General features: G+C 63.2%; 4 protein-coding genes across 5 annotated transcripts; 2 read left to right on the forward strand and 2 right to left on the reverse strand.

Moving 5' to 3' along the window:
* Nucleotides 1-1,851: 1,851 nt before the first annotated feature.
* On the forward strand, nucleotides 1,852-5,174 carry JSRP1 (junctional sarcoplasmic reticulum protein 1). Its single transcript, XM_022557622.2, has 6 exons — nucleotides 1,852-1,977; nucleotides 2,364-2,401; nucleotides 2,547-2,676; nucleotides 3,060-3,230; nucleotides 3,921-4,027; nucleotides 4,135-5,174. The coding sequence occupies exons 1-6, from the start codon at nucleotides 1,860-1,862 to the stop codon at nucleotides 4,594-4,596; spliced, it is 1,026 nt and encodes a 341-aa protein (XP_022413330.1). The 5' UTR covers nucleotides 1,852-1,859; the 3' UTR covers nucleotides 4,597-5,174.
* On the reverse strand, nucleotides 4,895-8,296 carry AMH (anti-Mullerian hormone). The gene is made up of 5 exons (XM_022557578.2): nucleotides 7,211-8,296; nucleotides 6,511-6,653; nucleotides 6,188-6,296; nucleotides 5,911-6,073; nucleotides 4,895-5,825 (listed from the first exon to the last, which is right to left on the reverse strand). The coding sequence occupies exons 1-5, from the start codon at nucleotides 7,671-7,673 to the stop codon at nucleotides 4,967-4,969; spliced, it is 1,737 nt and encodes a 578-aa protein (XP_022413286.1). The 5' UTR covers nucleotides 7,674-8,296; the 3' UTR covers nucleotides 4,895-4,966.
* Nucleotides 8,297-8,402: 106 nt separating this feature from the next.
* SF3A2 (splicing factor 3a subunit 2) lies at nucleotides 8,403-19,124 on the reverse strand. 2 transcript variants are annotated; one of them, XM_022557579.3, is made up of 9 exons: nucleotides 18,615-19,124; nucleotides 13,873-14,037; nucleotides 12,257-12,328; nucleotides 11,482-11,528; nucleotides 11,173-11,282; nucleotides 10,158-10,207; nucleotides 9,937-10,077; nucleotides 9,390-9,458; nucleotides 8,403-9,303 (listed from the first exon to the last, which is right to left on the reverse strand). In XM_022557579.3, exons 2-9 carry the CDS (start codon nucleotides 13,996-13,998, stop codon nucleotides 8,524-8,526), a joined length of 1,395 nt encoding a protein of 464 aa, XP_022413287.1. In that variant the 5' UTR covers nucleotides 13,999-14,037; nucleotides 18,615-19,124; the 3' UTR covers nucleotides 8,403-8,523. The 2 variants fall into 2 exon arrangements, with proteins under 2 accessions (XP_022413287.1, XP_022413289.1); XM_022557581.3 differs by lacking the exon at nucleotides 18,615-19,124 and adding an exon at nucleotides 18,173-18,576.
* On the forward strand, nucleotides 18,811-21,559 carry PLEKHJ1 (pleckstrin homology domain containing J1). The gene is made up of 6 exons (XM_022557585.3): nucleotides 18,811-19,362; nucleotides 19,436-19,503; nucleotides 19,666-19,732; nucleotides 20,637-20,727; nucleotides 20,823-20,886; nucleotides 20,981-21,559. Exons 1-6 carry the CDS (start codon nucleotides 19,269-19,271, stop codon nucleotides 21,044-21,046), a joined length of 450 nt encoding a protein of 149 aa, XP_022413293.1. The 5' UTR covers nucleotides 18,811-19,268; the 3' UTR covers nucleotides 21,047-21,559.
* The last annotated feature ends 202 nt before the right edge of the window (nucleotides 21,560-21,761 follow it).

Consider the following 21,761-nt stretch of genomic DNA (forward strand, 5'->3'; position numbering starts at 1 on the left):
CATGGAATCTAAAATATGACACAAGTGAACTTATCTACGAAACAAAAACAGATTCACAGACATAGAGAACAGACCTGTGGTTGCCAAAGGGAAAAGGGGGGTGGGAGAGGGATGGATTGGGAGTTTGGGATTAGCAGATGCAAACTATTATATATAGGATGGATAAACAACAAGGTCCTACTATAAAGCACAGGGAACTATATTCAATATTCTGTGATAAACCACAATGGAAAAGAACATGAAAAAATATATATACGTATAACTGAGTCACTTTGCTGCACAGCAGAAACTAACACAACATTGTAAATCAACTATACTTCAATGAAAAGAAAAAAAAAAACAGCCCACAGTTGAGCCTCACTGCCCCTCTGAGAGGAAACGACCCCACTTTCCAGATGAGGAAACCAAGGCCTCTGAGCTGTGCCTGACCCGCGTCAGCCAGCAGAGCCTGGCTTCTTTTCGATGGTGTCATCCTCCTCCCTGAAGCCCTCCCTGATAGACCCCGGCTCCACAGGGACGTGGATGTTTAGCTGCTTCTGAGCCAGGCACGCAGCAGGTGCTCATAAAGGCAAGGTGACCACGCTTTGTGGGTGCTCCCACCCCCAGGGACCCTCTTTTCTGAGGCTGAGAGAGGAAGCAATGCTCCCAGAGTCACCGCGGCCAGCCTGGTGGTGGCTTTGTGCTCATGGGGGTGGGGCCAGTGCCTGGCCCTGCTCCGAGGTGGGGATGTGCCCCAGCAGGGACCTCAGGCCAGCCCTCCTTCCACCCCCGCGGCGGCTGAGGAGCTGATTGGCCCACCTCGCGGCCTCCAGCCACCTGCTGTTGTCTGTCTTGGGGCCACCCTCCCCATGCTCCATCCTGTCCACCAGGCCCAGCGTGGCAACAGTGGGGTAAGAGGGGCAGAGGGAGGCCTGGGCAGAGATGGGGGTCCCTGGGATCTGGGAGGGCATCCCTGAGGTCCATGGGGGTCCCCGACTCCTGTGGCTGCCCACACACACCCTTAGGGGCACCCCCTGGCCCACTGGGCCCCTTCCCCACGGCCTGCTCTGGCCCCAGGGATGGGTCACACTAACGCTGGCACCAGAGACCCTGGGGACCCCAAAGAGCAGGGCTGTGGAAGCCAACAGACAGGTTTGGCTCCAGCTCTGCACAACCTCTGGCCCACGGCTCCACCTCCAGCCTCAGTTTCTTCATCTGCCCTATGGGAGCAGAGACGGCCAGAGGAGGCGGCGACCCCAGCGTTGGGGTCTGGAGGCCCGGGACCCCTGCCCCTGCCTGCCAAGGCCAGAACCAGGCTGGTCCCGGCTGCTGGGGCTTGAGCTCCTACACCCAGGGTGTCTGGGGGGAGGCTGGGTGCCAGGAATAGGGGGTGAGGATGGTCCAAAGGGAGACCCCAGGAGGGCAAGGGCCTAGGAGGGGCTGGGCCCCACACTGGCCTGTCCTGCTGGCCTCAGGCACTGGATAAAAATAGTCGCTGGTCTCTGAGAACATGAGCCGACCCTGGAGCCAAGGGTTCCAGTTTGGGCTCTTTGCTCACCTCTGTGCGACCATGGCCAGAACCCAGCCCACTCTGGGCCCCAGCAGCCCAGCAGCCTGTCAGGAGGGGTCCTGAGGCAGGCCTGAGGGGGGCAGGGAGAGTGCCTGGCGGAGGGCTGTGGTCGTGCCCTGCGTGTGAAGCTACCTAGGAAAGGTGGCTCCAGGCAGAGGGACAAGGAAGGCGGTGTGGGGAGGTAGGGAGCCCCCTTCTCCCCAGGTCAGGCCCAGGCCCAGGCCCATACCAGGGGCTCAGCAAATGCAGGCTGCCTCTTCCCCCTCCCCCCCAAGCCAGACTCTGGACCTGCTGCTTCTCAGACGTCTCCATGACAACCAGGGCCTTGGAGGAGTTGGATGGAGGCCTGGGCAGTTGCCAAGTAGACGAGGACCTCTCTGCACTGGCTGACCCCTGCCCAGGTCGGCCCCGGGAGGACAGGGCTCAAGGTAGCCAAGAGGGTACCACAGGATGAAGCCCACGCCCCCATCCTCCTGTTGAGCCAGGTGGCTCACCTTCAGGGACCAGGACTTGGCCTCCCACACTGGACTGACTTAAACCATGCCCCCCATTTCCAACCTGTGTCCATTAGTGTGTCGGGGGTTTGTAAAGAGCCCAGAGAACACAGGTGCTGGGCCACACAGGTCAGGGTTTGAATCCCAGCTTGGCAGTGACGTGCTGTGTGCCTTCATGCAAGGCTGCCTCTGCGTCTGTCTGCTTTCTAATCTGCAGAACGGGAGCAGTCACCTGCCCCTCACCCAGCAGAACTGAGCGGAGGGTGGGATCAGCCTGGGGGTTTCCACGACTGTGACTGTCCCTCTTTTCCTGCCAACAGCGACATCCAGGCTGGCCGACTCCAGCAGCTGGCCCCGTGTGAGTAGCCGGGGCCCTGGGGTTTCAGCCCAGGGTGCCCCTAGAGTAGGGGACATGTTGGCCAAGAGGGTGCGTTTCTGCAGCCCATTGGAAGGGTTTGGTCTCCCTTAGGGAAACACCCAGGATGACATGTTACTCCCCACAGGATTCTCAGGAGCCGGCAGCTGAGGGCAGCCCCGCAGGCGGTGTGGATGCTTGGCCCAAGAAAACAGAAAAGGAGCCTATGGACAAAGTGGCCTCCGGACCGGGTAAGGAGAGGCTGAAAGCAGGAGCAAGTGGGTTTCCGGGAGGCAGGGGTGACGTGGGGGGGTGGGTGTGGACCAGCATGGGGGTGGGGGATCGGTCCTGGGCTGGGTCCTTGGATCTGGGGGGCAGGGTGATAGCGTGCATGGGGCTCCTGACTGGGGGGTGTCTGGGTGTCACAGGCCGTAACTCAGTGGGCTGTGGGAGCCTCTGCTAATTCATGATAACACCAGCTTAGGTGCCACTAAGCTTCAGCTAATTATCTTCTAGAATATTCTCGGCATCCCAGTGAAGCGGCCAATCCCTCAGGGCTTAGTTCCTCGGCCCAGGGCCGCACAGCCGGGCAGGGCAGAGCTGAGTTTAGCCGCGGGTCGGCCCCACGCGGCCTGCGCCCAGCCCGCACTTGCTCCCGCAGGCCCCCGGAGCCCCGCGCAGAAGAAGGCGCAGGCCGCGCCGCCCTCGCAGCCGCCGCCCACGCCCCCGGTCCTGAGCGAGGAGCTGCTCTGGGGACACCTGACGCTCAACAAGTGCCTGGTGCTCGCCTCGCTCGTGGCGCTGCTGGGCTCCGCCTTCCAGCTGTGCCGAGGTGAGCCTGCGCCGCAGCACGTGGTTACTCCCTCCCGGAAGCGCGGACAGCCCAGGGGGCGGGTCTGTGCGCTCCCACTCTAGGCCGTGCGCGCCCCCTTCCCCCCAGTATGGACCTTGTGAGTGAGGGGGGGTTCCCCCGCCCCGTGCACCTCCTGCTCAGGGACAGACTGACCTTGTGCACCCCGACGGTCGCGCCCGAGTCCCTCTATCCAGCACCAGCTTTGACCCCCGCCTCCCATAGACCTTAAGAGGAGCCCTGCCCCCCCACCCCCCAGCAAGGACCTCGGTGCACCTCCCTTTCCCGGTCACCGACCCTCATCGCCCCCCGACTCCCACCCCGGGCCTTGTAGGCCCGGGATGGGCGAGTGCGCCCCCGTTCGGTAGCGTGCTGCTTTCTCTGTGCGCCAGGGCGGGCGCTCCTGCGTCCCTCAGAGAAACGGGAGCATCCTTTTGCAGCCTGAACGAGGGAGGTTTGAAGGGAAGGTCATCGCAGCAGCGGAGACTCGGAACCCCTTCCCAGGGCTCGGAGGGACCCAGCCCAGCCTCAGCGTACCCGGTGGGGTCCGGCTGGGCCCCCTTGCATGTCCCCAGGGAGAGGGGTCTCTGGGGGCAAGGGCGGGGATGGACGGTGTGCAGTGGTCGGTCCCCTGGGCCAGGCTGTTTCGCATCCCCTCCCGTCCCCTCCCAGAGGCCGTGGCGGGGGAGGCGGAAGCCCCTGCTCCTGTCCCTGAGCCGTGGGTCCCGGAGCCGTGGGTCCCGCCAAGCTCGTCCCTGAAGGAGCCAGCGTCACCCCTGGTAAGCAGTTCCTCAAGTGACCTGTCAGTGGGGCCTTCACTGGGGGAAGGGGCCTGGGCCGTGGAACTCTGTGCCGACCCCACCACCCCACACTGTCCACATTGCAGCCAAAGTCTGTGGCCTGGACCCCCCCACTGGGATCGCTCGAGCCCCCGGCGAAGGTAGAGGAAAGGACCGCGGTTCCCAGGAGCAGCGGGGCTGCAGGGAAGGACAAAGGGGAGTCTGAGGAGGCCGCTGAGGAGGAGCGTGTGCCGCTTGCCGACCGAGGGCCCAAAGAGAGGCGGAAGAAGGCGGAGAGGCTGAGAAAGGAGAGGCCCCGGAAGGAGAGACCACAGAAGGAAGAGAGGCCGAGGAGGGAGAGATCCCGGAAAGAGGAGAGGCCGCGGGCTGCCGGGGAGGCCCTACCCCGACGCTGGGAGGCGCGCGAAGGGGGCCATCGGGCATGGGCGGGAGAGTCCAGAGACCCCGAGCATAGGAAGAGGCAGGCCTGGGCCTCCCCGCGGCGCCCCGATGAGGAGGACCGGCCTCCCGGCCGCCAGAAGCACCACGCGGGCAAGGGGCGGGACTGAGCCAGACCTGGGTCCTGCGCGGGGGTCCCTGAACCTCTGCTCGACCGCCCCGCAGTTCCAGCAAATAAAGCGAGCGCTGTGGTCCCCCTCATCGCCTGCTCCTTTGTGCCTGGACTCCAGAACCTGCCTGGGGCCTGAGTGACAGGGATGGGGAGCTTTAGGCGGCTGGGGGGGGGCGGGGGCGGGGGCAGGGAGGCAGTGGGTGCCAACGGGGAGGACGCGGCCCTGCCCGCCAGAGGAGAAATGGGGGAAGGAGGCCTCCGCCTGTCCCCAGACATGCACGGACACCACAACCGCGTGCTTTCTGGTCTTTATTGGGAGCGATGAAGGGGTCCGAATAAATATGGGCCGGCCGGAGCACGGCGCGGGGTCACCGGCAGCCGCACTCGGTGGCCACCATGTTGGGCACGTGGTGCGCGCTGATGCGCTCCTCGGACAGGCTGATGAGGAGCTTGCCGGCGTAGGCCGTGGGCACGCAGCAGGGCGGGCGCGCCAGGGCGGCGCCGCGGGCCTGCATCTTCAGCAGGAGCACCACGTGGTTGCCGTACCGCGGGTTGCGGTCCGATTGCGGCCAGCCGCACGCGCCCTGGCAGTTGTTGGCCTGGTACGTCTCGGGGATGAGCACCGAGCGCTCGGCGCGGAGGTCCACGCTCAGCTCGCGCAGCCCGCACGGCCCGTCGGTGGCCGCGGCGCCGGCGCTGCGCTGCGCCCGTGCCGACCCGCTCCGCTCCCGCCCGCGCCACTCGGCGCGCAGGCCCTGCAGCGCTTTCAGCAGCAGCAGCGCGCGCAGCGGACCGCCGGGGCCGACCGGGTTCCCCGGGCACAGCGCCAGTAGGCGTGCCAGCAGCGGGGTGGCGGCGGGCGGCAGCCCCGGGAGGCCGCGCAGTTCCGCGGCCGCCGCCTGAAGCTCGGCGGCTACCCTGCGCGCTAGGCCCGCGGCCCACAGCGCGGACGCCGGACCCTGCAGTGGCGCGGGGACCCCGGGGGTGGCTGCCGTGGGCGGCAGCAGCAGCAACAGCGGCTCCTCGCCGTCGAGCAGGCGCTCCAGCGCCGCGGGGTCCGACAGGTTGACCTGGCCCTGCGGGAAACCGGCCAGCGAGCCCGGGTCCAGGGCCAGACGCGGCGGCGAGGCTCGGGACGCGGGTCCCCGCAGCGCGCGCACCAGGCGCGTGAGCGTCTCCAGGAAGGGATCGGCGCTGGGCGGCACCTCCTCGGGCTCTGGGGACGGCCTGGACGGCAGAGTGGGGGATCATGAGGGCGCAAGGCTGCGCCGCCCCCAACTCCCCGCGCCCCCAGGCCCGGGCCCGCGCGCACCTGGTCTGCGGGAAGGGCACCGAGTCCAGCTGGCCCTGCGCGGGCATCGGCGTGGGAGCCCGCGGCGGCGGCAGCAGGAGCAGCGCCGGGGTCATCCGTGTGAAGCAGCGGGAGTCGGCGCCGAACAGCAGCGCCTGCAGCTGGGCGGTGCTCAGAGGCGCACCTGCGAGGGGAGGCGCGTACGCGGCGCTGCTTCAGCGCCGGGAGTCTGGGGGTCGAAGACAGCCGTCCCCACCACGCTCCGCAGCATCCCTGTCCCTGTCTGGGCGAGACCTACCGTTTCCGCGGCGCCGCAGGGTCAGGGCGAGCCCAGGCCCGCGCCAGGCCGCCTCGGGGCGTCCCACAACCAAGGGCAGGTAGCTGGAGTCCCGGCTCAGGCAGAGGCTCTGCGGAAATGGGGGCTCAGCCAGGCAGTGGGCGCGCGGGGCGCCAGCCCTGCTCTGCCTGCTGCCCTTAGCATCCCTTCAAAATTCCAACCTGGGCACTTGCAGCCTTTTTGTTAAACCCAGTTAAAAAAATCAACAAAACCGTAACCCCTTCCTCGCCCTGAGTGAGGGCTCCTGGTGGCCCAGGGGCAGGTCCCCTTCAACTCCCTGGTACCTGGGTGCCGGGCAGCCCGGCCCCGGTGACGGTGACCTCCGGGCCAGGCCCTGGGTACAGCACCATCAGCGCCAGCTCTTCGGGGCTGGCTCCTCCAGGTGGAGGCTCCTGGAACCTCAGCGAGGGTGTCGGCTCCCACGTCACTGCGGCCAGGACAGTGGGGAAGGGGACGCCTGAGCCCCTCCCCCAAGCCTGTCCCAGTCCTGCAGGAGGGAGAGCTCCCACCCCACCCAGAGCCCCGCGGAACCTAGTGGGAGAGGCTTGACGCCCCTGGACCCCAGGTGTAGGGCTTCCTTGGGACACGGGTGGCCTGGGAGAAGTGACAGACACTGTGGGCAGTGGGGTGGAGCCCTTGGGGTCTCTTGGTCTGGGGATGTCCTGGGGTAAAGCCCTTCCTTGTAGTGTGTCTGAGGCCAGCGGTCCCTGGGGACAGGCCCCCTGGGCAGCCTGGTCGGGGAGTGGGGGGAGGGGCCCTCCTCGGCTGGACCTTCAGGCTGTGCTGGCCCTGCCCCCTGTGGCTCCCAGGTCCGCGGAGAGGGGACCCTCCCCAGGCACTGCAGGAGGACTTGCTGCCCCAGGCAGGGCAAAGATAAGATCACCCACCTCTGTGGCCATCAGCCTCCACTTCCCGAGGGTTCTCCCACCCCGGGGCACCAGAGCCGGCCCCCCGCCCAGGCCCCCGGGTTAGGGCCCCACGTACCTTCCTCCAAATGTAGGACCACCAGCCGCCGCCCCCCGGGCCCCCCAAGCCATGCCTGCAGCTGCTGGAGATGGGGCAGGGCGGGCTGCCTGTCTCTCGGGGAGCAGACTGCAAAGGTGGCCAGGTCCCGGGGCCCCCAGTGGGCATGCCTCACGGCCTCTAGGAACGCCCGCTCGTAGCTGCTCAGGGCCCCCACCACCCGCAGGGGAGCACTGCTCCTGTTGCCACCCCCATCCAGGGTCACCAGGCACAGGGGGTCCCGAGGGCTGCCTGGTGGCCAGACGCCAGGGGGTGGCCAGTCCCAGTCTTGGTGCAAGATGAGCCCGCCGCCTCCGCCGCCTGGGGTTGGCTCCCTGGGCAGGGCCGGGGTGCTGGGGACCTCTCCCCTGAGGGTCCTGGCCCCCAGCAGGGCCCCCATTGCCAACAGCACCAGGGCCAGCTGAGAAAGAGGTGGACCCTGCATCGTGGGAGCTTGGAGGGGCCGGGCTGCCCCAGCTTATATGGGGGAGCAAGAATGTTTGTGCCAGAAGGCGGCCCCTATCTCCTTCAGGGATGTGACCTTGGGGGCCAGTGCCCGCTGTGAGCCCAGGCAGGCCGGCAGCCTCCTGAAAGCCCCTTCTGTTCCGGCCCAGCTGCCTATCTATCTTCTTCTCACCAGTGCTACAAAGTGTGGCCTGTGACCCATTTGTCAAAATGTCCTTGGCGAGTTTTCCCCTTTACAGCCAGGAGCAGGAATGTGAGCAGGCAGTGAATGGCCCAAACGATCAACAATTTGGGGGGGGGGTAGAGGGTGCTGGAGGAGGGCAGAGGTGCAGAGCCCCTGCCCCACAGGACCACTGGGTAGGTGGGGGGCGACCCCCCACACCCACTGCACGCTCGCTCACCACGCCTTCGGGGCCCACAGAGACCCCCAAGGAGAGCGAGCAGCCTTTGCTCTGCTCTCCTCCCAGAGGGCGACCCCAGACCCACTGCTGGCCAGCAGGGTCTGTCCTCACCCAGCAGCCTCCAGGGCACAGCATTGCCAGCAGCCACCCCCTGGGGTCCTGGTGGGGCCCCGACCCTGAGCCACCCCCATAGGTGGCAGAGGGCAGCCGTGCGTGTTCACCCACAGCGAGTGGGTGCTTCCCGCCCACTCGCCTGCCGGCCGGCCCACCCACCCACCAGCCAGCCCACACAGCAGTGCACTCCAAGGTTAGCAGAGACTCTTTAATGGGCTCTGGGAACACGGCCCAGCCCTGTACAAAAAACAACTTCACTGTGGGGGGCGGAACACACGAAAACAAGGCCAGACTTGCTGGGACAGGGGTAGCTTTTCAGTTGGTGGGGGGAGGCGGAGGAATGTTCCCAGGGCCTTCGGAGGGCAGCGGGGGCCTCAGCATCGGAGGCATGGGAGTTGGGGGATGCACCCCGGGATTTGAGGGGTGAACTCCAGGAGGCTGGGGATGGACCCCAGGAGCTGGAGGATGGACCCCAGGAGCTGATGGGTGGACCCCAGGAGGTGGGGGGTGGACCCCAGGAGGCTGGGGGTGGATCCCTGGGGCTGGGGGGTGGACCCCGGGAGCTGGTGGATGGACCCCCGGGGCCTGGGGGTGAACTGCAGGAGCTGGTGGGTGCACCCCTGGGGCCTGGGGGTGAACCCCAGCAGATGGGGGAGGATGGACCCCGGGGGCTGGAGGGTGGACCCCTGGTGCTGGAGGGTGGACCCCCGGGGCTGGGGGATGCACCCCCGGAGCAGGGGGGTGGACCCCAGATGCTGGTGGGTGGACCACCGGTGCCGGTGGGTGGACCCCAGGAGCTGGGGGGTGCACTCCAGACGCCGGGGGGTGGACCACTGGTGCTGGGGGGTGGACACCGGGAGCTGGTGGGGGCAGCTGAGGAGGGCCCGGGGGCCCCGAGGACGCAGGCCCACTGGGCGGCATGGGGGGCAGGGGCAGGCCTCCTGGCGGGGGCGGGGGCAATGACTCGGGCAGTGGTGGCCGAGGGGGCAAACCATTCATCAGCGGGGGTGGGGGCCGCTTCACCCCAGGAGGCCCTGCGGGGAGGCTCGGCGGGGCCGGTGGCTTCTCCATCTTAAAGTGGAACTGGAGGAAAAACTGGACAGAAAGGAGAGGCTGAGCGCGGCCCCTGGGCCTTGGGCTGGGAGAAGGTTCGGCAACTGCCTGGACCTGCAGTGACTCACCTGCTTAGTTTCCCGGTTCCAGTGAGTCCAAAACTTGCCTTCAGCCTTGTCAATCTCCCTGCTTGGCACCTGCGTGGGGTGGAGCAGGGGGCAGAGACGGGCCTTCAGGACCACGAGATGGCCCGGCTGAGGAGGCCCTTCTGTGAGGGAACAGGGTCTAGCTTGGGGGTAACAGAGTCGACTGATGTCCTTGCTCCACCGCTCAGCAAACCTGCAACCCTGAGAAAGCTGTGATCTACGCTATGCCATTAACGTTCATCTGGGGACCAGATCCGGTCATGGAATCCACGAACAGCCAGCAGCAGGGACACCTTACTGCTGGGGCCATGTCAGGGGTCTCTGCTTCTAGGCAGACACCCACCTCGGACGCCCAGCCCCCAGCCCTCGCGCTGCCTTGTCCTTTGCCACCCTCTCAAGAGGCAAGGGCCCAGAGGGATACCCCTGGCCCTGGCAGGAAGGGGCATCCTGGAGTGGGCTAGAGGCCAGCTGCCCACATGGAGCAAACTCCTCGGCTGGCTCCCCACCTCTCGGGGGTCCAGTGCGCTACCTTGAAGGCGATGGTCTCGTAGGGCTCGGCGGCCATGAGCAGGTACTGCCAGCGTCGGTCCGGAGGCTCGATCCTCTGCTCGTAGGCGGACATGAAGCGGTGGCGGGGCATGATGCCCTCGGCAATCTCGGGGTAGTCGATCTGTGGGGACACGGCCGGGTGGCAGCACCGCCTCTCAGGGAGCCCCTCCCCTCAGAACTGGGTCCCCAGCCTTTGCTCACCTGGAATAGGAGGCTCTGCTGACCCATCTCCGTGTCCCTCTGCTTGGTCACTGCAACACAGGAGGTGTCAGGACCAGCTAAGGGGCCCTGGGGCTGGCCTAACACCACCCACAAACGGGGGAGCAGGCCTGGGGGTGGTCACCTGGCTGGGGAAGCACAAGAGCCATCCGCAGCTGGATGGGCACCACCCAGGGCTGGGAGGGCTGCACCCCGGGTGCCATCTGCCCCAGATCACACGGGTGGGGGTGGGGGTGGGAGAGAGGCCTCCCCACTGCCCGCCCCCCCACCTGGGGAGCATTGAGTGTGAGGGTCAAGACTGTGCCCCCACTTCTGGGAGAGGGTGCCCACTGCCAGAGCTCTGTGGCTTTGGGCTGCTTTCCATACGGGTGCTCAGTCTCTCCCCGCCACAGCCAGGAAGACGCCAGATGGCCTGGACTGGCCAGAAAGCCTGTGGTGGCCTCCCCAGGGAAACAGTGCCATCCCTGTCCTGGCTCACCAAGCAGGCCCACCCAGGGCCTTTGCACGCCACGCCCCGAAATGCCAGCCACACGCAGGATGTCCCCACCTTAGCAGGACGCCTACCAGGTGGCCTGCCATCCCCCCCCCGGCAAACGGTCCCCTTTAACCCCTGGGCTCCAGCTGGGCCGCCTGACTGGCTTTCCGAACCAGGCGACACAGGCGCTGCTGCACGCGCAGACCTTCCCCCTCCCCTTCCTTTCTCCTCAGGTGAAGAAGAGCCAGCACCCAGTTCCGTGGTCAGAGGAGAGAGCCACACCAGGGCCCGCGCTCACGTCCCACAAGCTCACCCACCTTTGCTAGGAGCGTAAAGAATAACGACACTGCCCCTCCTCCGGCATGTGCGTGAAAGTTCACGGTGGGAAGGCGGGTCCCGGCCCCCAGGGAAGAAAGCCCTCTGACAGGAAGCAAGTGGAGACACTCCCCAGAGGCGGATGGTGTGGGTGTGGGTGTGGGTGTGGATGGGTGTGGGGCTGCCAAGGCCACAGAGCATCCTTACCTTTGTAGCCCGGGCGGCCGATCTTCACGAACTTCTTCACCTCCACCTTGACCTTCTCTGGCGCCGGCTGGGCGGGGGCCTCCTTGGCCTCCTTGGCTGCTCGCCGGGCCCTGCAGGTGGGACGGACATGGGGCTGAGGCCCTTCCACACAGGCCGCCAAGGCCATAGGCCCAGGTGCCAGGAGTGCCACCCCCCTGCCCTGCCCCAGCCAACCTTGGAGCTTCGAGGTCAGGGGGGACGGGGGTCAAGTGAGGTGACAGCTCTGGTGGGGGTGAGCGCCGGGTATGGGAAGGGGCGTGAGGTACTCACAAGTTGGTCTGATGCTTTTTCCCTTGGGTGTGCGCGAGGTAACTCCCCTAGAACGGGAGAGGGACGCACAGCTCAGGGCAAAGCGAGTGGGGAGGTGCCGTAGGCACCCGATCGCTGCTGAGTAGCCGAGCGCTAGTGGGTCTGCACACAGGGGAACGAGACCCCCAAAAGCCGGGGGTGAGGCGGGCCTCCGGAGGGTGCAACGCGGGCAGTCTTGCAGCTGCTGGGGTGCAGTGTGGGCTGTGGACACTGCTTGGAAGTGGTGGGGAAACCCGGGAGTGATCATGTGATTCCATCTCCACGATGCCCCAGGGATGAGACACGCGAATCAGTGGTTCTCAACGGGGGCCGGTGGTGGGGGCGGTTTCTGACCCCCGGGGACAGCACGCCTAGGACGGTCCTCCCCGGAGGATGAGCAGCCCCAATGTCGCGGGGAGACCCTCCCGTATCAGGCTGTTCAATTCAGTGCTGCCGTCCGGGGCTGGCAACCACCAGAAACAAAGCACGTCCTCCACACGAGAAAAGGGACAAAGGGACCTACTGGTGCCAAGAGAGGGGCCCAGCGTGAGGGAGCATCAGACTCTCGCCTGCTTCAAAGGCGCAAACTAGAGCCACACCGGCTAGACTTCACGACCCCGATCCTGACGTGGAACGTCCCAGGGTGTCCCCACGTTCCCAGATACACATCTGTGGCAACGGTGCCACCGGTACTGAAGGACTCGGCAAGTCCACAGCAGCACAGGTGGGGCGGGGTGGGGCAGGGGCGGGGCCACACCTCATTGTTGTGCAGCGTCAGGCACAGCTTGCACTCGTAGGAGCCCAGATGGTTCTTCATGAAGTACGGGTCCTGCGGAGGGAAGCACGCTTGTTATGCAGTGGGAGGGAGGGGCCCTGGGGACCCCGCAGAAGCACGGCTGCCCCTGGCGGGTGCTGAGAGAACACCACTCTCTTCAGGGCAAACGCTCGCGGCGGGGGAGGGGGCGCAGAGGACAAGCAGGAGCCCCCAAGGCAGCACCGCAGAGTCCACTGGGTGGGGCTGGGGCTGACCACGCGCCCCTGCAGCAAGCTCCGGGGAAGGGTCCTCCGGGAGCCCTGGCCCCACGTCCTCGGCAGTCTGGGGTCCAGGAGGCAGAGCCGAAACAGCACCGCTGCTCATCCATCTCCATGGCGCCGATCAGGCCAGCACTCCTCGTGCCGCAGCACAGCCGGACGCGGGCAGAGAAGCAAGCGGGCCAACCCGAGGCCCTAGGAGGCCCTGTCTCTGCACATCCCGTGAGTGGGGCAGGGGCTCCAGGGCCAACTGGTGACCACTCAAGAGGCGCAGAGCAGACGGCAGGGGTTCAGGTCCCAACTCCACCGCCCAGAGACCATGTCGTCATTGGCGATGACAATCCCACCCTCAACTCTGTTTCCTCATCTGGAAAATGGGAAGAGTAACAGAACTGACCTCCCAGGCCAGGCCTCTGAGGGGCTTTGGGAGTATCAGGCACACGGTGAGGGCTCGACACACCTCAGGGCATTTCAAAGTCTAAGAGGACCTATACACTGAACACCAAGGGGCACATCGAGGGCAACTCTGCCTCCAGGGTCCACTGGGCAATGTCTGGGGACGTCAGTCGTTGTCACGAGTTGGGGTCTCCTGGCATCAAGTGTGGAGGTGAGGGTGCTGCTCCACACCCAACAGCGCCCGTGACGGCCCCCACGCCCCAGGGAATGACCCGGCCGCACCTCCAAGCTGAGAAACCCTTAGTCAGTTATTCGCGAAAAACTTGGGTCTGCTCCCTGCTCACACTGGACACCAGGATAAATCCCCGATGCTCAGCTGGTGTAAACCAGGTGGGCCCCCATCATCTGTATCACCTCCTCTTCCTCCCACTCAGGTGTGGACTGAAATGTGTACAGCATCCCAGGACCACAGAGGTCAGATGGTCATGGAACCCAGTCTCCTGCGGTCAGTGGAATCCCTATCCCTGGGGTCTCACCGGAGGTGATTCCGCCCCCCAAGGGACACTGAGCGACATATAGGGACATCTGTGGCCACTGTGACTGGGGAGCTCCTGGCATCTGGCACGGGGGCAGGGCAGGGATGCTGCTGCACACCCCACAGCGCCCAGGGGGACCCACATACGTATCCCCAGGGCCGAGGCGGAGGCCTGTCTCCCTACAGCTCTGTACGGATAAGCTGCTGTCTTTCGCTGCCCGTGGTGCCATCAGGGCCCCCACCACTGGCGCCTCCCCACACCTCTGGCTAAGTATAGCTTCCTGTGGTAACAGACCCTTCAAACGTGGGGCTACAAACAGCAGCCGGCCTCTGGTGGACACTGAGAGCTGCCACTCCAGGTGAAGCTCCCTGGTGCAGGGTGGGCACAGGCGGTGGGAGGGCACGTGTACCTTGTTGATGTCGATGGTTTCCAGGGCCAGCTGCCGGAGGCGCTCCCTACGGTCCCGGTTGCTCTCAGAGGAGGAGGCCACGCCCCCACTCCCGGTCTTGCCTCCGGGGCGATGCTGGAAGTCCATGGTGAGGACCCTGGGGCTCTACCAGACCAGAAAGGAAACCTGTGGAGGCCAAGGGGCGGCTGTGAGGCTGCGCAGGAGGCCTCGCCCTCCTGGTTCAGCCTCATCCCCCACCCTGCTCTCGCAGCTCTCAGCCTCATGTCCACGCTTTACCAAGTCTCTTCCAGTGGCCGAGGGTCCACTATGGGCCAGGCACATGGAAATGAGGAAGAAGGAAAAACAGGGCATCTCCAGGTGACCTTGTGGGTGGACTGAGGAAGTCCCCCCAGCCTGTGCAAAGGCCCAAGGACCCGAAATGGCAAAGGGCAAAATGAGACCAAGGTCTCACTAATTAGTCTCACCTCCTCCAAGAAGCCTCCCCAGACCACCCAAGCCCATGCTGTTCACTCCCTCCTCTGAATTCCCTTTCTGATTGTCTTACACTTACTTCTCTCAGCCTAAATTCTGCTTCTCTGGCTCAGCTGTACATTTGCTGGAAACAAGGAACACACCTACCAACCTATCCCCCCGCCACTACCTAACGCACAAGATGTTCACGGCTCGTTCGCGGCTGAGGAAGGCTCTCCCGAGCCCTTGATGTCTCTTCCAGCCCAGCCACTGTTTCCCACCCTCCTTCAGGCTCAGCTCAGACCCAACCTCCAGTAACCTCTCTCATCTTACACTCCCTTTCCCACTGGTCAATGCTGGCCCCAGGCCCCTGGCATCTTGTCTCTGTTGGGGTAAATTCACAAGGATGGGGCCCAGGAGTGACTATGACCCCTGCCAAAGATGACCCCATCTCAATCTCAAGGGTTCCTGGACGTGTCACCTCATGGGGCAGAGGAGACTTTGCAGGTGGGGTTAAGTTAAGGCCCCTGAGAAGGGGAGGACCCTGGATTCCCCAAGGGGCCTAGTGTCATCACAGGGTCCTCATAAGAGGGAGGCGGGAGGGTCAGAGGCAGAGAGAGACGGGAGATGCTGCGCTGCTGGCTGTGAGGATGGAGGAGGGGCCGCGAGCCAGGGATGCAGCGCCTCTAGAAGCTGGAAAAGGCGGAACCGATGCTCCCCTGGAGGCTCCAGAAGAAATAAAGCTCAGTGAGACTCACAATGAACTCCTGACCTCCAGAGCTGCATCATGAACTTAGGTCGTTTAAGCCACTAAGTCGGTGGTGGTTTGCTGCACCGACCACAGGAAACTAACAGTCCAGGCACCAGCCAGCTGTGCCATCGACCGGCAGTGTGACTTGATGAGTTTACAAAAACCTCACATATGGTGAGGCTGCAGAATCCCAGGACTAGACTTTTTATTTCACGCCAAGTCCACCCAGAGCCGCCAACTGGTAAAGGCAAAACACTACCAGAGCCAAGAGTTCCAGTCAGTTTGGGGGGAGCCCAGTTTCTCCTCAAGCAGCCAGAACAAGCTCTTGTCCTAGCCGGGAATGCGCGCCACAGGTGTCGTGAGAGCACCTGTGGAGAGGATCCGACTGGCTCAGGAAACCCAAACGCAAGCAAGTACTTAATCACTCACCACGTTACAGTGAGTGCCAGTAGCTATCAGAGACTGAGATGAGGCCAGAGAGAAAAGGGGGGAGGTCCATCAAAACTCATCTGCTAGGGCTTCTCTGGTGGCGCAGTGGTTAAGAATCCGCCCGCCAATGCAGGGGACATGGGTTCGAGCCCTGGTCTGGGAAGTTCCCACATGCCGCGGAGCAACTAAGCCCGTGCGCCACAACTACTGAAGCCCGCGTACCCAGAGCCCCTGCTCCACAACAGGAGAAGCCACCGCAATGAGAAGCCCACGCACCACAACGAAGAGTAGCCCCCGCTCGCCGCAACTAGAGAAAGCCCACACAGCAACGAAGACCTGATGCAGCCAAAAAAAAAAAGACAACAAAAAACCCACCCGCTAAGCAGGCAACACCCCTTCCCCTGGTCTGTGTCCAGCAGGCAGGAGACCTAGCTGGTGCTCCCAGCCCAGGGGAGATCAGGAGTCTTTTCTGGGAAGAGAGCACCAGAGACAGTATTCTCAGACACTGACGGTTGGGGGCCCCCACACTCCCCAAACCCCAGCCCTCTGCCAGGCCCACTGAGCTCGCTAGATGAGAAGCACTACTCTCCATGCAGACTGGTAACTTAACATAAACAGACGCAAAGAAACATGTGTATCAGAGAACAAAGAAACCTGGTGGAAATATCAATAGAAAATGTTAACGTCCTCCCGGATGACAGGAGACGTTACCACATCGTGAAACTAGAACAGGTGCCAAAGGTGAGCGCGGTGAATTAAAACCAGACGAACCCTGAGACTTCCCTGGTGGTCCAGTGGGTAAGACTCCACGCTCCCAATGCAGGGGGCTGGGGTTCCATCCCTGGTCGGGGAACTAGATCCCCCATGCTGCAACTAAGAGTCCGCATGCCACAACTAAGACCCGGTGCAGCCCAAATAAATAAACAAATAAAGTTAAAAAAAAAATAAACCTTTAAAAGTAAATACGTGATGAACCTGACAAAACAATGAATACGAGCGCTTGAATGTAAGAGTCAAAGAAGGCTTTCATAATGAAGAACAGGAAAATGAACAATAACAATAATAGCAAAATAATAAGAGGCAAAACAAGAACCTAGAAATCACGAACTGAAAACAGGATGAAACGTGGACACACTACTATATTTAAAATAGATAACCAGGGCTTCCCTGGTGGCGCAGTGGTTAAGAATCCGCCTGCCAATGCAGGGGACACGGGTTCGAGCCCTGGACCAGGAATATCCCACATGCTGCGGAGCAGCTAAGCCCGTGCGCCATAACTACTGAGCCTGCGCTCTACAGCCCGCAAGCCACAACTACTGAGCCCGTGAGCCACAACTACTGAAGCCTGCGCACCTAGAGCCCGTGCTCTGCAACAATAGAAGCTGCCACGACAAGAAGCCCGCACACCGCAACGAAGAGTAGCCCCTGCTCGCCACAACTAGAGAAAGCCCGTGCGCAGCAACAAAGACCCGACACAGCCAAAAATAAATAAATAAAATAAATAACTTTATTCAAAAAAAAGATAATCAATACGGACCTCCTGCATAACACAGGGAACTGTGCTCAATGCTCTGCAATGACCTATATGCGAAAAGAACCTGAAAAAGAGCGGACACATGTATGTGTATAAATCACTTTACTGTACGCCTGAAACTAACACGATGTCGTAAATCAACTACAGACCCACATAAAATAACAATTAAAAAGAACAAACGTGGAGAATATCATCAAAGGAATAACCTATGAAATAAAAGAAAATACCCCAGGACTGAAACAAGCTAATTTTCAGACAAAACCAAAAAAAAACACTCTCAAACGAAGAGACCATGAAATTTCACAGCACTAATGAAAACCTAAAGTTTCTACTAGACAGAAAGAAAATCAGAAACAAGAGGTCGGAAACCAGAACGGGACGAGACCCTTCAGGACAGCAGGGAACTCCTAAGACGGGCGATGCTTTCACAGTTCCCACCGGGGGCTTTTGATCTGGAACTTTACACCCACCCTTCTGCCTGTGAGGGTAAATGAAGCCGTTTTCAGCTAACCGAGAGCTCAATATAAAAAAATGAGTCGAGGGCTTCCCTGGTGGCGCAGTGGTTGAGAGTCCGCCTGCCGATGCTAGGGGACGCGGGTTCGTGCCCCGGTCCGGGAAGATCCCACATGCCGCGGAGCGGCTGGGCCTGTGAGCCATGGCCGCTGAGCCTGCGCGTCCGCTCCGCAACGGGAGAGGCCACAACAGTGAGAGGCCCGCGTACCGCAAAAAAAAAAAAAAAAAATGAGTCGACTTCTTCAAAAGCTACCTGATGAGCTCTGATGGAAGAAAGGAAGGGGAGTAGATGAAAACAAGCCAGCCCAGGGGAGCCCGGACAGCAGGTTCTAGGACAGCTACTCAGCTGCAAGGTGGGGCTCCAGTCCCGACCGGAGCAGGAGGATGACAACTTTGAGAGAGAAGTTTCCACGGGGGAAAGGAAAAAAGACATCCATTTGTTTCAACCTGTGGGAAAATACAACCGCTAGGCGTGTGAGATGAAAACGCTTTGAGTACAAAGGTTTAACAACAAGCAAAGAAAATCAGGCGAATAGGAAAGGTGAAGAAGTTAATGAGCTTTGGGGGGCAGGAGGAAGAATGGTATAAGAAACCTAGACTGACAGGCGGGGAAGTCACTTAACCTCGGGGCTTCGCTTGCGAAACGGGCCCAACTAACGGGCTCTGGTGGCCTCGGGCGCGGTGCCGGGCGCTCCGCCTCCGGACCTTCCTTTCCACTCGGTGGGCCTGGAACTGGGGCCGCCGTCACCCCTATCCAGATGACTCCCGGACCACAGAACCAGCAAGCCAACGGACGAGTCCTAGGGGCGCAGGGAAGGCGCCCCGGGCCACGGGAGCCGCCACCCGACCCGACCCGACCTGACCCAACCCGACCCAATGGGCCTTTGCAGCCGGAGCTCCTAGCGGGCGGGGTTGTGGGGGGTCGGGCCTGCCCAGCGCCGGGCGCGGGCGGGGAGCCGGCGCCCGCCCCCAGCCCGCGCCCCTGCCGAGGCGCCCCTCGCCCACTCCCCTCCAGGGAGCCCCTCGCGGTCGCCGCCCTAGCCCCCCGCGGCTCTTAACTCTCACCCGCGGCCGCACCGCCGTCGCCTATTCGGCCACCACCTCTGCCGCCACGCCGACTTCGTTCTGCACATGCGCGCCGCGGGCTAAGGAAGCACTTCCGAGGGCAAGCGGGGCGGGGTCTTCCGTGTGCGCATGCCCGACCCGCCCAGCGGCGCGGGCTAGACGCTTCGGAGGCTGGAGGACAGCGGGCAGCAGGAGTGCAGGCCGGAAGCCGAAGCGCGCGTGCGCACCGGCTCTCACTGTCATGGTCGGCCAAACTCGCGCGGAGCCAGTTCTCGCGGGATAGCGAGTTGCTTCTCGTCTCCCACTCCCGTCCGCCTGTTTTCTTGAGTACTGGGCGCTACAGGTCGTGGGGGTGCTTTATCGTTTCCACCCCGGGTCCACCTTGTTGCCTGGTTACATGACAACCGTCCATCTTGCCTACTGCTCTGTGCGCCCCACGAGGGCTCTACTCGGCCCCGGCGGCCCCCGGGACGCTTCTGCCACTCGCCGGTGTAAGGACAGGCTGAGCGGCCCGGGAGCGCGCAGGCGTGGTAGCTCCGGCCGCGCTTCCGGGACGACGCCGTGGGACTCTTTTGGCGCCGGCAGCGGCGCGAGTGAGGACGGCGGCCCGGAGGGCGCGGCCCAGCGCTCCGCGTTCTGGGTCCCAGCGGCGCCATGCGCTATAACGAGAAGGAGCTGCAGGCGCTGTCCCGGCAGCCGGCCGAGATGGCAGCTGAGCTGGGCATGCGGGGCCCCAAGAAGGGCAGCGGTGAGCGGCCGGGCGGCCGGGGGGCGGGGGTGGGCAGCCGCGGAACCCGCGCGAGCCCGCCTTGTTCCCGCAGTGGTGAAACGGCGGCTGGTGAAGCTGGTGGTCAACTTCCTCTTCTACTTCCGGACGGACGAGGCGGAGGTAAGGCGGCGGGTAGGGCGGGGGCGGGGTTTGGGGTTGGGGTCGGGGTCGGGGTCCGGAGTTGGGGGGGGGGCGGCCGCAGGTGGAGGGCGGGGTGTGGAGTCGGGGGCGGGGCGGGGGCAGGTTCCCGGTGCCCGCCCCCATGCCCCTGTCTGCCCCTAGCCCGTCGGAGCCCTGCTGCTGGAGCACTGCAGAGTCACTCAGGAAGAGCCCAGCGGCTTCTCCATCAGTGAGTGCGGCCTGGGGCGAGGCTACTTGACCCCGTCCCGCCCCGCTCCACCCCGGCGCGGCCCCGCCTGAGTCCCCAGAAGCTGAGTCCAGTGTCCCGGGCAGCCCCACTCGCGCTGGCTCCTCTGGGTGGGGGCCCAGGCCGAGCGCACTACCCCAGAGGCCGCCCTTGTCTTGTTGGGGAGCGCTGCCCTCTCGGGGTGGATGCCTCGCTGTAATTGTTTCATTTCTCCTGGGATCAGGGCCCTGTGCTGGGGGACTGGGAGGATTCTCCTGGGTCGTCTTGAGAGGGTGGGGTCTGCAGGCGAAGACGGAGCTACTAACTAGTCCTCTGGGGAGGCTGCAAGAGTGCCACAGACTAGGGGGCTTAAACAGCAGAAATTTATTTCTCCCGGTTCTGGGGGGCAAGAAGTGTGACATAAAGAGTGTTGGCATGGCTGGTTCCTTCTGAAGGAGAATCTGCCCCCATGATCTCTCTCCCGGCTTCTGGGGGGGTCGCTGGCGACCGTTTTCACTCCATCTCTGCCTTCCTTTTCATGGGATCTTCTCCCTTGTGTGGTCGTGTCCAGGTTTCACTTTTCTTAAGAACACCAGTCCTGTTGGATTAGAGACTCACCTTAGTGCAGCGTGACTTCAGCTCAACTGCTTGTAACTACTTAGACCTACGGTGATTCCACATCCGGATAGATTCATAGTCCTGGGAAATGTCTCATGTTTTTTAAGACTCGAACATACATCTTTTGGGGGACACAGTTCAACCGACGCCCAGCTGGTGGGAAGCAGTGGGCCCAGGCAGGCTGGGGCTGGAAAGGGGACAGTCGTGGACAATGGCAAGAGGAAGTTGAGGGCTGGGTGGGGGGGAGGTGGGAGCGAGCGGGGACAGATGGGGGCTACTCCTTCCGCAGGCTTTCTAGAGGACCCAGAGAGAAAGTATCACTTTGAGTGTTGCAGTGAGGAGCAGTGTCAAGAGTGGATGGCTGCTCTGCGTCGAGCCAGGTGGGGTGCATCGAGCCAGGTGGGGTGCGGCCGCCTTGAGGGCCTGGGGCAGGGGCGGGGCAGGCCCTGTGGACTCACACCGCCCTCCTCCCTAGTTACGAGTTCATGCGGAGGAGCCTCATCTTCTACCGGAATGAGATCCAGAAGATGACTGGCAAGGTGCGCGTGGGTGCAGGGGTGGGAGTTGGGGGTCTTCTGGGCCTAGGCTCATGCCGTCCCCCCACCCCACCCCCGCCATCATCCACCCACACAGGATCCCCTGGAGCAGTTCGGCATATCGGAGGAGGCCAGGTTCCAGCTGAGCGGCCTGAAGGCATGAGTCTGGGTGTGGGGCTCCTCAGCTTTCCTGCTGGGGGCTGGATGAACCCTCCCTGGGTCCCCGGTTTCTTGGCCAAGCCTGGATTTGTCGTGGGAGGTGTCTTGGTTTACAGATTTTAAAAGCCCCAGGACCCACAGGGGCTGCCTTTTTGAAGAAACAACCCAGCAAGCCCCTTCTGGATGCTCTGGGACCCACTGGACTGGTTTGGCACCTCAGTGCCACATGCTGCTGCCAGGGGACAGGTGTCCCCTCCCAGGAGCTGTGCCCAGCCCCTTGGGTGCGTCCATCCAGGCCTGGCAGGTGCCTGAGGCTGGTGCAACTCTCCTGCCCCGTGCAGGCTGAATGTACAACATTAGGTGATGCTGTGAAGGGCGTGGGCCCATGCTGGGGCTGCTGTGAATTCTCCTGCTGAAGGGGCAGGCCCCGGCCGGACGCCTCTGGGCAGAGCTGGAAGGTGCGCCTTTCAGGTGGCCAGTTTTGCTGTTCAAATAAAGGTACCTCTTTTTCACACGGGACGGCGGTGCAGTGAATGCAGTGAGGGACCTCTGTCCTCCGCAGGCTGCCGGTCCCGCAGAGTCACAGCGGGGTCCTAAGGGAAGTGAAGCCCTGCCCAGGTTCAAGGTTTAAGTGCCCAGTAGGAACAGAGGAGAGGAGGCCTAGAACCCAGAGCCAGGAAAGGTAGGGAGGCTGGGGCCCAGCCCACAGGGCCTCTGGG

This window comes from Delphinapterus leucas, unplaced genomic scaffold (genome assembly GCF_059928025.1).
Source record: "Delphinapterus leucas isolate spDelLeu-1000000601 "Yukka" unplaced genomic scaffold, BTC_Dleu_Yukka2 spDelLeu_asBTCV2_sq25, whole genome shotgun sequence".
In the NCBI taxonomy this organism is placed as follows: Eukaryota; Metazoa; Chordata; class Mammalia; order Artiodactyla; family Monodontidae; genus Delphinapterus; species Delphinapterus leucas.

Excerpts from the sequence above, each read along its gene's own strand:
- JSRP1 (XM_022557622.2), top strand. The coding sequence starts at position 1,860 with ATGACAACCAGGGCCTTGGAGGAGTTGGATGGAGGCCTGGGCAGTTGC. Across the intron at positions 1,978-2,363 it reads CCGGGAGGACAGGGCTCAAG|CGACATCCAGGCTGGCCGAC; the intron begins GTAGCCAAGAGG and ends TCCTGCCAACAG. Across the intron at positions 4,028-4,134 it reads AGGAGCCAGCGTCACCCCTG|CCAAAGTCTGTGGCCTGGAC; the intron begins GTAAGCAGTTCC and ends TCCACATTGCAG.
- AMH (XM_022557578.2), bottom strand. The coding sequence starts at position 7,673 with ATGCAGGGTCCACCTCTTTCTCAGCTGGCCCTGGTGCTGTTGGCAATG. Across the intron at positions 6,654-7,210 it reads GGTCCTACATTTGGAGGAAG|TGACGTGGGAGCCGACACCC; the intron begins GTACGTGGGGCC and ends TCCTGGCCGCAG. Across the intron at positions 5,826-5,910 it reads GTGCCCTTCCCGCAGACCAG|GCCGTCCCCAGAGCCCGAGG; the intron begins GTGCGCGCGGGC and ends TCTGCCGTCCAG.
- SF3A2 (XM_022557579.3), bottom strand. The coding sequence starts at position 13,998 with ATGGACTTCCAGCATCGCCCCGGAGGCAAGACCGGGAGTGGGGGCGTG. Across the intron at positions 11,283-11,481 it reads AAAAAGCATCAGACCAACTT|GGCCCGGCGAGCAGCCAAGG; the intron begins GTGAGTACCTCA and ends TCCCACCTGCAG. Across the intron at positions 9,459-9,936 it reads ACGAGACCATCGCCTTCAAG|GTGCCAAGCAGGGAGATTGA; the intron begins GTAGCGCACTGG and ends CACCCCACGCAG.
- PLEKHJ1 (XM_022557585.3), top strand. The coding sequence starts at position 19,269 with ATGCGCTATAACGAGAAGGAGCTGCAGGCGCTGTCCCGGCAGCCGGCC. Across the intron at positions 20,728-20,822 it reads GCTGCTCTGCGTCGAGCCAG|TTACGAGTTCATGCGGAGGA; the intron begins GTGGGGTGCATC and ends CCTCCTCCCTAG. Across the intron at positions 20,887-20,980 it reads TCCAGAAGATGACTGGCAAG|GATCCCCTGGAGCAGTTCGG; the intron begins GTGCGCGTGGGT and ends CCACCCACACAG.